Source organism: Poeciliopsis prolifica, unplaced genomic scaffold, assembly GCF_027474105.1.
Source record: "Poeciliopsis prolifica strain line A6 unplaced genomic scaffold, Auburn_PproV2 SCAFFOLD079, whole genome shotgun sequence".
Lineage (NCBI taxonomy): Eukaryota > Metazoa > Chordata > Actinopteri > Cyprinodontiformes > Poeciliidae > Poeciliopsis > Poeciliopsis prolifica.
In genome coordinates, this window is record NW_026562454.1 from 1,534,638 (window position 1) to 1,548,645 (window position 14,008).

General features: G+C 43.9%; 1 protein-coding gene across 1 annotated transcript; it reads left to right on the plus strand.

Moving 5' to 3' along the window:
• Positions 1-851: 851 nt before the first annotated feature.
• Positions 852-4,646, plus strand: LOC129352676 (uncharacterized). Its single transcript, XM_055021797.1, has 5 exons — positions 852-1,051; positions 1,200-1,346; positions 2,853-3,137; positions 3,229-3,255; positions 3,955-4,646. Exons 2-5 carry the CDS (start codon positions 1,280-1,282, stop codon positions 4,062-4,064), a joined length of 489 nt encoding a protein of 162 aa, XP_054877772.1. The 5' UTR covers positions 852-1,051; positions 1,200-1,279; the 3' UTR covers positions 4,065-4,646.
• The last annotated feature ends 9,362 nt before the right edge of the window (positions 4,647-14,008 follow it).

A 14,008-nucleotide genomic window follows, 5' to 3' on the forward strand; every position in this document is an offset into this window, starting at 1 on the left:
AAGCCCAGAGTCACAGGAACCAAATGACCCTGAAGGAACAGAAAGCTCCGTCCTTCCCAAGCCGTCCACATTGGCTTGAGAGTCTGAAGTCTGTTCCCTGGCTGCGCTAAAGGTCACTGAAGAGTTCAACAGGCTGTTTCAGCATCACAAGAGCAGGAAGTCTCAGACATCTTGACCCTGGTGGCTGGGCGCGCCGTCATTCATCCAGCGGCTCGCCGTGTTTTTAAAATGTTTGAAGTTGACAGGAAAGTTTTAAATATCTCTTGATTATGTGTTATTGGAAGATTAATATCTGAACACCAACTATAAAGTCTTAAAAAATGCAAACATAAAAAAATAAAATAAGCAATGGTAAGCCTGGTGTAGCTTAAGTAAAGCCTGGCGGGCTGCCAGGCTTACAATGCACTGGAGGAAACCCTGATGTGTTGGTACAGCAGCAGAAACCTCTACAAATCTCCAGTAAGTTTTTGTTTTTCCCTGACATTATGCGGTTGCTTTATTTGCATACTTAATGTTTAGCGCCACTTACAGGCCTGGTGGAGTAACAGCAGCAGTTCGGTGCTGACTGAAGCCGGTTCTGTAATCGGTTCTGTGTGGATGATCATATCTGACCCACACAAATGGGTCAGTGCTGTTCCCCTGAATATGTACTTATTCCTGAGAAGTTTAAAGACACTGTATCAGTTTTATGACGGTTAACTTTGAAATCAGTTTTGATTTTATTCACGTTTAGTTTGTAACCAAACTAAACGTGAATAAATATTCTGGTAGAGATGAAGATCCAACCTTTGTTTCATATTGCAGTTCAGTATTGATTGTTTTTCATACATGATGATGGAGGGAAACAGCAGAGTTGTCAGTTGGAAGTGTTCAGCTGGTTTCCTGCTGCAGGTTTTTGTTGGACGGTTTTTCACCGTGTTAACTGGGGTACCACTCTGACTGAACCAGCACACACAGCGCAACAAAAACCTCCAGGCTCTCCTGATCTACCTGCTAAACCCTCAAAGCCCCCCATGGAGACCCAAACAACCGGAACCAAGCTGTGTTTCAGGTCAGTTCTCTACATGCTCCTTCATATAGAAAACCTGAAACTTTCCTTCACTTTTCTTCTGCTCACATCTCTGCACTGCTTCTGATCAAAGTCTTGTCAGGGTGAAAATCTCCCTTTAAAGTCCTAACAAACTCATTTAATGCTCCAGGTTTCAGATCTGCACCGTTTGTGGTGGAAGAGGATTTTCGTCCTGGCTGGGCTCCTCTGAAGAGGCTCTCAGGTTTTTGTATGAGGCCGTCAGACTGTGATGCATTGACGTTCGCAAAGCCGATCCAACTCACCGTCTCTCCTCAAGGTAAGAAAAAACACGCCGCCTGGTTGATGCTCACAAACACAAACCTTTACTGCATTTTTAGATTCAAACTTGAATGTTTTATCTTCCAATCTCTGAGCTGGACTCGTCGTTTCTCTGTAAATACGAGCCAAACGAACCGTTTGGGACAGAAACGCTGTGAGGCATGTTCTGATTTATTCATGGCGTCTAAAAGAGCCGAAACTTTAAAAACATTTATGTTGTGCTGTGGCTTTAACTCCAGATAAATAAATCCTTGCCTTTAGTTGTTCCATGTTTTCTTTAAAATGTTTTCATTTTATAAAAAAAGAACAACTTGATCATTTTAAATGCACATAACGAAAACAGTTCTAAGAAAATGTGTTTTTCATCCAGAAGCTTGAATAAAGGGCAGCAGAGTTTCTATCCAAAAATAAATGTTTCAAAATAGTTGGAATTAAAGTATCAGTGACAAAATATATTTAATTGATGCAGATAAAGCAATGAGTTAATAAACCTCTGAATGTTTTAGTAACTTTAGACTCTTGGATCTGAAACTTAGTCTGAGAAAAACATTGATTTGGTTTATGAGAATAATTGAGTCATTTTAAAGTGAAATCCACAATTTAGATCAGAAACATGATACAAATAAAAATATTGCATCTCAAACTGTAAATGTTTTGCTCACAGTGGAGATATTATCATCCAGGAGCGAAAAGTTGAACCTGAAGTGCATCAAAGTTATAAAAAACCAAAAATACAAATTTACATCAATTTACTTTCTAAAAAATAAAACAAACTTTGAAATATAATACAGTGTGTAATTTATCTAAACCAGGATTTTGCTGTGAACTTTTAAAATGGTTTAGAACATAAAGGCTCATAAAACATAACTGCTTATATTACTTAATAAAATGGAACAAATAAATTAATGTCAATATTTAAAATCTTGGTTGAAGCCCAGAAAAGGAGTAAAAGAGACAAACGGAATTAAAACTGACTTGTTTTTATTCCCGTTTGTCAGAATATTCATTCAATCTGTGAATAAATATCAACTTTATGGAAGTAAAAATCCACTTTTCCATTAAATCACCAAAATCAGTTTTTAACCATAAATTGTTTGTTTCTGTTTTATTGTTAGTTTTCTCTTGATGCAAAACCAGAAAATTATCACCTGCAGTTTAATATTCAACGTAACATGCAAAAAATGCTTTAAAAAAATCTGCTAATGAAACTGACCAGATAAAAAATGATCAGTTTAATGCAGGATAATGTAACTAAATCAAAGCTTCATATTTAGGATTGTTTTGCAGTGAAACCTTGGAGCCAGAAAACAGTGAAAATGATGATTTTAATGTTTAATGTATTAAATCAGATGAATTCTAAAACAAACTGGGTTTCATGGCATTTTGTCCAAACCTGAAAATGATCAATAATTGAAGTTTATTTGAATAACTTTATTGAAAATCCCTGCAGTGTTTTTAAGTCCATCGTGGTTCTGTTTAATGTTTGACCCGGTTCTGGTTCCAGGCGGCTCCCCCGTCAGCCCAACCCTCTTCCTCCTCAGTCGCCTGCAGCCTGCCGGTTCCTCCCAGGAAGTCGGGTCCCAGTCGGGTCCAAATGTCTGTCTGGCAGCAGGTTTCCGTCCCAATGAGGGCGACATGGTTCTGGAAACGACGGGGGGTCCGGTCTCGGTGAAAACCAATCCGGCCCGCCTGTCTGCAACCACCAAGACCTACTATTACCCCGGCTTCAGCAACGACACCATCAGCTCCTGCAAGCTGGGCGAAGCGAAGTCCAGCAGCAACAAAACAGGTATGAAATACCTGCAGGGTCAAAGGTCAGTGCGGCTCAGAAGATTCTGGACGACATTCAGGAGTTTTTTATCTCTGCTTTTCTCTAACAGATGATCAACCTGACAGGATTTATCCAGGTAAGTGAACACACACCTGTTTACACCTGGACACACACCTGAACACACACCTGTTTACACCTGAACACACACCTGAAACACACCTGTTTACACCTGAACACACACCACACACCTGTTTACACCTGAACACACACCTGAACACACACCTGGACACACACCTGTTTACACCTGAACACACACCTGAACACACACCTGTTTACACCTGAACACACACCTGAACACACACCTGGACACACACCTGTTTACACCTGAACACACACCTGTTTACACCTGAACACACACCTGGACACACACCTGTTTACACCTGAACACACACCTGGACACACACCTGTTTACACCTGAACACACACCTGGACACACACCTGTTTACACCTGAACACACACCTGTTTACACCTGAACACACACCTGAACACACACCTGTTTACACCTGAACACACACCTGAACACACACCTGGACACACACCTGTTTACACCTGAACACACACCTGGACACACACCTGTTTACACCTGAACACACACCTGGACACACACCTGTTTACACCTGAACACACACCTGGACACACACCTGTTTACAGCTGAACACACACCTGTTTACACCTGGACACACACCTGTTTACACCTGGACACACACCTGGACACACTCTCCTGTTTTAATGATATTTTTGTGGATCTGCTTCCTGGTTTGTGTCTGGATCCAGTGAAAGCCCAGCAGAACTTCTTCGTGCTGCTGATAAGCGGCGTCCGGCTGATCTTCGCCAAAGCTGTGGCCTTCAACACCATCCTGACCGTCAGAACCTTGGTCGTGTGACCCCTGGTCATGTGACCCCTGGTCGTGTGACCCTTGTGAGCCCGCCGTCCGGACCGACTGCAGAACAAAGGAAGCATCACGGCAGATTTTATCTCCTTCATTTGATGAAAAATAAACCAGAAGGAGAAATGGGACGAAACTGGAGTCTAAAAGTTACAAAATAAAATTTTTTTTATTTTTTTAAATTGAGCAGCGACTCTGAAAAAACCAAAGCATAAACTCTCTCCTGATTTTATCAACTTAAATTTATTAATTTGTTTGCTTCTTACAAAATGTCTCAAAACAAAGTTTGCAAAAGAAAATCACCAAGTGAGAAATGAGGTTATGATGTTTCTGTTTATGAAATATAATGTTTATCTTTCTGCTTTAATTCTTTGACCAGAAACATTTAACTTCATGACTTCATACGTTCACTGGGATGAAACTGTGACATGAAGTTTTTACAGGAACAAGTTTCAAAATGTTGGATTCATTCTTTTAACAGTCATTTGACTGAATCCTTTATTTTTCTCCTAGTTTTGCTTCAGTCTCTGATCTGCTGTTTAATAATTTTAGCAGGTTTGTGTCATGAAACGCGGCAAACAGCAGGCGTCCCTCACGGCGGCTCTCCGCTCTCTCTTTGGTCTTTTGATCTTGTTGCAACCAGCAAAGGCTGATTAACTGTCTGTTCATCGGTTTCCTCCTGAGTTTGACCTGCGGCGTCTTCACCGCTCAGCCTGCGTCAGTGCAGGAAGCTGCAGCTAAGCTCAGTGATCAGTGAGAACTAAACGGCAGCAGCAGCACTAGCTGCAGCAGCAGCGCAGCAGCAGTAGCTGCAGCAGCAGCAGTAGCTGCAGCAGCTGCAGCAGCTGCGCAGCAGTAGCTGCAGCAGCTGCAGCAGCTGTAGCAGCAGTCAGGAGCAGTAGCAGCAGCAGTAGCTGCAGCAGCAGCAACAGTAGCAGCAGCAGCAGTAGCTGCAGCAGCACCAGCAGCAGTAGCTGCAGCAGCTGCAGCAGCAACAGTAGCAGTAGCTGCAGCAAGTCGGTTTCACATCGACAGGAAACGGTCCAGCATCAGCTTCCTCATTCAAACTTTACTCTGTATTCATGTTTTACTTCTCAACAGCTTCAATAAAAATCTAAAAAGCCAAACTGCTTTATTGTCTTATATTTTAATGAATAGAAATAAATTCATTTATTAAACAGTTTTATTTTATGAAACAGAGAAACCTGCAAAAAACAACCAGAAAACCTTAAGCTTTTATATTCAGGTTAAAAAATCTGGTTCTGCTTTTAGATTATCCTCATGAATGGATGACAATTTATTTCTGCTCAAAAACTTAAGAGGTCACGATCGGGTCACACAGAGGTCACGATCAAGTCGCGATTGGTGATTGGTGGCGGGTTGATGGCCTGTGGTGGCGTGTTGGTGGCGTGTTGGTGGCGTGTTGATGGCGTGTTGATGGCCTGTTGGTGGCGTGTTGGTGGCGTGTTGATGGCCTGTTGGTGGCGTGTTGGTGGCGGGTTGGTGGCGTGTTGGTGGCGTGTTGGTGGCGTGTTGGTGGCGTGTTGGTGGCGTGTTGGTGGCGGGTTGGTGGCGTGTTGGTGGCGTGTTGATGGCGTGTTGATGGCGTGTTGGTGGCGTGTTGGTGGCGTGTTGATGGCGTGTTGATGGCGTGTTGGTGGCCTGTTGGTGGCCTGTTGGTGGCGTGTTGGTGGCGTGTTGGTGGCGTGTTGGTGGCGTGTTGGTGGCGTGTTGGTGGCGGGTTGATGGCGTGTTGGTGGCCTGTTGGTGGCGTGTTGGTGGCCTGTTGATGGCGTGTTGGTGGCGTGTTGGTGGCCTGTTGGTGGCGTGTTGGTGGCGTGTTGGTGGCCTGTTGGTGGCGTGTTGGTGGCGTGTTGGTGGCGGGTTGATGGCGTGTTGGTGGCGGGTTGATGGCGTGTTGGTGGCCTGTTGGTGGCGGGTTGATGGCGTGTTGGTGGCGTGTTGGTGGCCTGTTGGTGGCGGGTTGATGGCGTGTTGGTGGCCTGTTGGTGGCGTGTTGGTGGCCTGTTGGTGGCGTGTTGGTGGCGTGTTGGTGGCGGGTTGATGGCGTGTTGGTGGCGGGTTGATGGCGTGTTGGTGGCGTGTTGGTGGCGTGTTGGTGGCGTGTTGGTGGCGTGTTGGTGGCGTGTTGCACAGCCCCGTTAGGGTTATATTATTTCCAACATGGCGTCTCGCCACAGACGCTCCAACGGTTAGCTGCATTTCAGTGATGTTTCCAGCTGCAACATGTGCAGAGCTTCAGTCACAATAAAAGGAGGAAAAACCTTGAAGATCCTCAGACGTCTGACCACAACCTGCAGGCAGCTGAGGCAGGACCTCACCTGCAGTCCTCACAGGTAACGATAAGGGAGATGCTAACGGCGATGAGAGAAAATCTAATTTCCCACTTGAAGTTAATTCAGAGGCGCATGTCTGTCTTCATGTCTCCAATGTTCTAGTTTATTTACGTTTTCTACTTTAAGGTTCTTTAAGTCTGACATCTCCAATGAACGTTGGACACCTTTAGTCTTTCTGATCTGAACTGGGCCTTGAAAATGCAGGAAGTACCGTGCCTGGCCAACAGGGGGCAGTGGTGAGCCTCAGACACCAGGAGCAACATCTGCTCTTCTGAAAACAGACGGATCTCTTCAGGCAGCAGAAGTTTGAACATGAGAAGCAGGATGACGGACGGACGGATGGACGGCATTTAACATCATGCACAGTTTCAATTCTGATCAGAGGTCAGCCAATCAAAACATTCAGATAGTTTAAAAAATGTGACCCTATGAAACATTTCATCTTTCTTGCTATTTTATCAACTTACGTTATTAGTCAGAATTAAAACGGCTTCTGTTGGATTTTAGATTTGAACATCAAACTGATGGGATGGATCCTGCGTCTCTTTCTGACGAGGGAGACCGACTGGACCAGAACCAGAACCACACGGGTCGGTCCAAACTTTACAGTTTTTATGTTCCAACTCAACAATCTGGACTCATCCGTATGGAAATCAAAACATTTGTGTCGAAGTTTCTGTAGCTGCAGCGATGATTCCAGAACAAACATCACCGTCTGCATACGGAACAACAGACGACCCAAATGATGCCTTCTGGGTCAGAACCTTCTGGGTCAGAACCTTCTGGGTCAGAACCATCTGGGTCAGAACCTTCTGGGTCAGAACCTTCTGGGTCGGAACCTTCTGGCTCAGAACCTTCTGGGTCAGAACCATCTGGGTCAGAACCTTCTGGCTCAGAACCATCTGGTCAGAACCATCTGGGTCAGAAACCTTCTGGGTCAGAACCTTCTGGCTCAGAACCATCTGGGTCAGAACCTCTTGGGTCAGAACCTTCTGGGTCAGAACCATCTGGGTCAGAACCTTCTGGCTCAGAACCATCTGGGTCAGAACCATCTGGCTCAGAACCTTCTGGCTCAGAACCATCTGGGTCAGAACCATCTGGGTCAGAACCATCTGGGTCAGAACCTCCTGGGTCAGAACCTCTTGGGTCAGAACCATCTGGGTCAGAACCATCTGGGTCAGAACCATCTGGGTCAGAACCTCCTGGGTCAGAACCTCTTGGGTCAGAACCATCTCTGGGTCAGAACCTCCTGGGTCAGAAACCTCCTGGGTCAGAACCTCTTGGGTCAGAACCATCTGGGTCAGAACCATCTGGGTCAGAACCTTCTGGCTCAGAACCATCTGGGTCAGAACCTCTTGGGTCAGAACCTTCTGGGTCAGAACCATCTGGGTCAGAACCTCCTGGGTCAGAACCTCTTGGGTCAGAACCTTCTGGCTCAGAACCATCTGGGTCAGAACCATCTGGGTCAGAACCTCTTGGGTCAGAACCTTCTGGGTCAGAACCATCTGGGTCAGAACCTTCTGGCTCAGAACCATCTGGGTCAGAACCTCTTGGGTCAGAACCTCTTGGGTCAGAACCTTCTGGGTCAGAACCATCTGGGTCAGAACCTTCTGGCTCAGAACCATCTGGCTCAGAACCTTCTGGGTCAGAACCTTCTGGCTCAGAACCATCTGGGTCAGAACCATCTGGGTCAGAACCTCTTGGGTCAGAACCTCCTGGCTCAGAACCTCCTGGCTCAGAACCATCTGGGTCGGAACCTTCTGGCTCAGAACCTTCTGGGTCAGAAACCTTCTGGCTCAGAACCATCTGGGTCAGAACCTTCTGGGTCAAAACCTCTGGGTCAGAACCATCTGGGTCAGAACCTTCTGGCTCAGAACCTTCTGGGTCAGAACCCTGTGGAGCAGCTGCTGTTTCCTCTGCAGGTGACGTTTGGTTCAGAAACGGGTCACATCAGTTTCCTGCCTTTCAACACAAACTATGAAAGTTTTTTATCTGAAGAGACAAAACTAAAATAAACGACTAAAACTGATCCAGGATCCAGAACATGAGCCGACCAACCGACTGAGCGCATGGTGCTCAGAGAAATCCCTCCTTCATCTCCTTCATTAAGTTATTATTTATGAACAGATAACGGGTCTCAGGTGAACCTTCATGCAGATCATAGTTTCGTTTGGAGATGCTGAGTGAAGCCAGGATTTACAGGTGATTCTGAATTTACCTGAGATTTTCTTTAAGCTTCACAGAAACGTCTCCAGATTTGGAAACGTCCTGAAGCGTCCCGGCCTGCAGCTTTCTGAGGATGAGTTGCTTTGTGAAACGTACAGGTGGAATTTCTGCTGGGATACATCCTGGAAGTTCCAGGAGACTTTCCAGGAAACTTTCCAGGAGACTTTCCAGGTCCTTCTTCCCTGTCACTGTATTTCACGTAGAGACGCTTTAAGGACCGATCCAAGTGCTGTCGATTCATTTCCAGGCCCTGGCGGTTCAACGGAGGCGGAGCCTGAGCCCAGAGACGCCTGATTGGCTCACGACTCGCTGGCGCCCCCATCAGTTCATCCTGGGACCGTTTGGACTTTAAACGTGGGTTCGGTTCCTCGATGTTCTGGATTTCAGAGGAAGAGACGATGCAGGTCAGATTTTATTTTATTCAAGATTTTATGAAAAGGTGAAGAAAAATATGAATTTATAAACTTAATTTATGAACAGAATTTATGACTAATGGAAAACTTGGTTCTGAAATTATAAAACACTGAAAACAAAAATACTGACTCCCAAAAATAAATATAAATGAACCAACTGACGATTTGGACAAATTGAAGGTTTTATTGGTACAGATTAGGACCAGATAATCCAGATTATTGGCCTCTGAAGGTCACCACAGTTTTGTCACTGTTTTTATTTCTGTGTGAATCAAGGAGCTGAAAAAATGTATTTTGGAAAAGGAACCAAACTGAGAGTAGAGAACGGTAAGAAAATATATCCTGGTCAAAACTGAGCTTTAGCTCATTTTATAGATTTATTGATCATTTTCCCAGATTATAGATGTTTGATGGACAGATTGGAAACAAAGAAAAAAATTAAAGTAGAACTGAGACAAACAGAGAAACTGAAGAACAGAAACGCAGCAGTTTGTGCCTCAGTCTGACTCGATGTGTGACTCAGGGAGGAAACTACAGGATTTACTTTGGACCCGGAACCAAACTGTCTGTAGAACCAGGTCAGTCGGGATTATTTCAGTAACGTCTGGAGAATTATTCAGTTTTTATTTTGTTCATTTATTGAGTTTTTAACACTTTCACGATGGAAACTAAACTATTAACAGCAGAAGATGAAAATCTTTTCTTTTCCAGTAATAATTATTATTAAAGTTGAGTTTAAATGACATCAGGAGGAATAAAACACAAAGACTTGAACCGGATCGGTTTCCCTCAGCACAGGAAACAAACTCTGCACTGAAGCTGGTGAGAGGCAAACATTTGATCTCACTTTCAGATGAATTCATTTTAGTTTCTGCAGCTGCAGAATATTATAGAGAAACGTCGGATTACAGGAGAGAGAAGCAGCTGGACATTAAATCCATGTTTCATCGTTTTAATCAGAATTATCAGAAAAACTGGAAAAAGTTCAAACTCATCAAATGAAGCAGGAATAAAACTAGAAACTTACAAAACAGAAAAACCAAGAAAATCCAACAGATTCATGATTATTATTACGGAACTGGATCTAAAAGCATTTAAAAGATTGAAATAAAGTTCTACAAAAATAATTTAATGATGATTAAAATGTTTCTGTTTGGTAAAATATTAAAAACTGGATCCAGCAACAAGAAAAAGAACCAAGATGGAACCGGCCGCGGAACCGGTCCGGTTCAGATCAGACCCAGTTTGGCTTTAAAACCCAGGAAGTTCTGCAGAACCTGACAGAGTCCAGATGGAAACGGACCTTCAGAACCGGGTTTAGGCTCAGATCCCAGCCGGTCCTGAACTGGTTCCCAGTCCGGCCCGGTTCTTGCTGAGCGTCTCGGTGGGACCGCTCAGGGTCGATACAGAACCGTCTTTGGACCGGGAACCGAACTGTTGGTTCAGAACCGTGAGTAAAACTTTCTGCTTTTCTGCTTCAAAGAAAAAAAAACGGAGAAAATGATTTTCCTCCCGAGGTTTTAAGACTTTATTTGATCTTTTGAAATGATCAGTTATTGTTATTGATCCATCAGCTGTTTGACTGATTTACACTCGTTCATTTATTGGACCAAGAAAAGCAGAAAACGTTGACCTGCTTCATCGTTTTCTCCATTTCTGCGTCGCTGGATCAGGTTTCATATTGATCCAGAATATCGGATGTTTTTGCTGAGCGGTGCGTCGCAGTGTGACAGGAAACACTGAGCGGCTGAGCTTTGGACCCGGATCCCGGCTCCTGGTTCTGTCCGGTGAGAAAACAAACGTTTTAAATTGTTTCTCTGACTGAAACGCTGTGAATCTCAGATCCAGTTCGATTTGATTCAAAGATCCTGGAAAGATCAGAAAACGTTATTCCAACAGAAGTTCATGACGAGGCTTTGATCGATCAGAACCGGACCTGGTTCTGGTTCTGGTTCTGGTTCTGGTTCTGGCTTCAGTCACAGTGTGAAGGGAACCGCTGGCCGGCTGCTGTTCTCTGCAGGAACCCGACTCGTCGTCGCTTCAGGTCGGTTCAGGTCCAAAATGACCCGACCCGGTTCTGATGATGCCTGGTTCTGGTTCTGGTTCTGGTTGTGGTTCTGGAGCAGACCGACGGGTCGGATTCAGTTTAACAAATAAAAACGAATCAGAAAAACTTTAGATTGTTAAACCAGAACTGAAGATTTTCAGTTTTTTTCCTTCAGATCTGAAAAGTGTGGAGAAAAAAAAGAGACAAACTGAAATTTTCTGTGAATTTAGATTTTTATCAAACTGAAATGATCACCGAGTTCTGGAGCGTCTGGACCCGGTCGGTTTTTTTCTGATGTTTCCTGGTGTGTGAATTCTGGTTCTGCTTATGGGAAACTGCTGTTTGGACCCGGAACCCGACTCACCGTTCAGAACCGTAAGTTCTGTTCTGGACATTTTGGTCCAATTATTTCAGCAACAGGAGCTTGAAATTTGAACTTCAGGGACCGGTTCTGATCAGGGACCGGTTCTGATCTGGGACCGGTTCTGATCTGGGACCGGTTCTGATCAGGGACCGGTTCTGATGCTTCAGAACCTCTGGCCCGTCACTCTGAGGCTGTTTGGGTTTAAAGACAGAATTTTTTAATAACTTTAAATTTGGTGAATAAATTTAGAACTTCTGAAAGTCCAAACGGGCCTGAGTTCTGGTTCTGGTTCTGGTTCTAGTGTTCGGTTCTGGTTCTGCTTCTGGTTTTCGGTTCTGGTTCTGGTTCTGGGTTTCGGTTCTGGTTCTGGGTTTTGGTTCTGGTTCTGGTTCTGGGTTTCGGTTCTGGTTCTGGGTTTCGGTTCTGGTTCTGGTTCTGGGTTTCGGTTCTGGTTCTGGGTTTTGGTTCTGGTTCTGGTTCTGGGTTTCGGTTCTGGTTCTGGTTCGGTTCTGGTTCTGGTTCTGGGTTTGGGTTCTGGTTCTGGTTTTGGTTCTGGTTCTGGTTCTGGGTTTTGGTTCTGGTTCTGGGTTTCGGTTCTGGTTCTGGGTTTCGGTTCTGGTTCTGGTTCTGGGTTTCGGGTCGGCCGTCTGTCACTGTGTGACGAGAGGAAACAACCAGATGCTCTTTGGAGACGGAGTTCTGCTCCGAGTCCAACCGGGTCAGAACTTTATGTGAATTTCCAGTAAAATGAGCCGAGCTGGTTCTGGTCGTTTGGACCAGGCTGCTCCGTGAACCGGGTCTCTGTCTGAACCCGATCAGAACCTGGGCTTGTTGGATTTATTAATGAACAGAAACCGTTTTGCTGGATCTGGTTCTGGTTCTGGACTGAGGTCCAGTTAAGGTTCTGGTTCTGGCAGAATTTGGGTTTCTGTCTGAAAATAAAACGGTTCCGAGTTTGTTCTCCTCTAGAACCTGCAGTCGGAACCGGCCCGTTTGAGCCCGCTTTGTGGTTTCAGCTTCTCTGAGAGGCAGAACCAGAACCGACCCGGTCGGCTGGGAGAACCGTTTTGGTTGGTGACGGGTTCTGGTCGGGCTAAACTCATGAACGGCACCAGGTTCTGTTAGCGGTTCTGTTAGCGGTTCTGGAGGAACATGGACAGTTTCAGAACCAGGAGAACCGGGCCTTTCATCTCGGAGTCGAATAAATTCAGATTTTCTCTCCGGTTCAGAATCCAGCTGCTGTTTGGACCAGAACCAAAGCCCGGTTTGGCCCAGCGGTTTTTGTTCTGAAGCTTCTTGTTGTGTGAAATCTGGAGCCGTCGATAAAGTTCTGTTCGGTTCTGGAACCAAGCTGAGCGTCGGGTCCAGTGAGTCTCATCTGTTCATGTTCCAACAGAACCTCTGGACCGGGTCCAGGCTGAAACGTTTAAGCTGAAACAGCAGAACCGGTTCTGATCCGGTTCTGATCCGTTTCCCAGTTCTTTAATTTAATGTGAAAATGTTTCCAGATCAGATTTTTAGATTTTGAGAAAAATTCAGATAAAAATTCCCAGAACGTTTCCTGAACGACGGACAGAAGATCCAGTTTGGACCGGAACCAGTTTGACCAGTGAAACCAGTAAGACCTGCGTTTCACCAAACTGGATTTATTTAAGAAACAATCTGAACATTTTTATCTGATTAATTCATGTAAATATGAAGCTGAAGTTTTATTGGAAATCAAAAAAAAAATAAATTTAAGCTAAAAATCAAAACAAATTTCAGTAAAAATGAAGCAGAAAAATCAAAGTTCATATTTAATCCTGGATTATTTCAGTTATTTTAGATGCAGATTAAAACCATAATCCAAGCAGGTCGTCGTGTTTCTGAGTTTCTGTCCTGAAGCTTCATGATGTGTGAAAACTGGAGCGCAGAAGCTGCTGTTTGGAGCCGGAACCAGTTTAACCATCGAAACCAGTAAGAGATGAAAAAACAGGAAGCTAAAGATTAAAATGATCAAAACGCCGAAATATTGAACAAAATGAAGAGAGATTAGAACAAAAGTCAGAATAATCTGAAAACTTTTAATGTTAGAATTAAATTCTGAGTTTCATCTGGATTATTCTGAATTTCATCTGGATTATTCTGAATTTCATCTGGATTATTCTGAATTTAATCTGGATTATTCTGAATTTCATCTGCCTGGCTGTGTGACTGGCAGAGGCTTCCAGAAAACCATCTTTGGAACTGGAACCAGTCTAACCAGTGAAACCAGTAAGAGATGAAAAACCTTTAAAGAAGAAAATAAAATAAAAATGATAAATTATCTTTTATTGTTGCCATAAATCTAAAGTTTAACTGTAAAAATAACGTAGAAATTAAATGTTTTTGTTAGAAAATAATAATTTTAAATGTGATTTAATTTAATGAGATTAAAACATAAAATTTAGTTTTTACAAATGTTATAAAAATCATTTTACTGATGTGATGAAATATAATCAAAGATTTAAACTATATTTTAGTTTTTGTCATGAATCTTCCTGCTGTGTGACTGG

Bases quoted from the DNA above. Each gene is read 5' to 3' on its own strand.
- LOC129352676 (XM_055021797.1), top strand. From the start codon at position 1,280: ATGAGGCCGTCAGACTGTGATGCATTGACGTTCGCAAAGCCGATCCAA. The intron at 3,138-3,228 runs GTATGAAATACC...TTTCTCTAACAG, and splicing joins GTCCAGCAGCAACAAAACAG to ATGATCAACCTGACAGGATT. The intron at 3,256-3,954 runs GTAAGTGAACAC...GTCTGGATCCAG, and splicing joins ACCTGACAGGATTTATCCAG to TGAAAGCCCAGCAGAACTTC.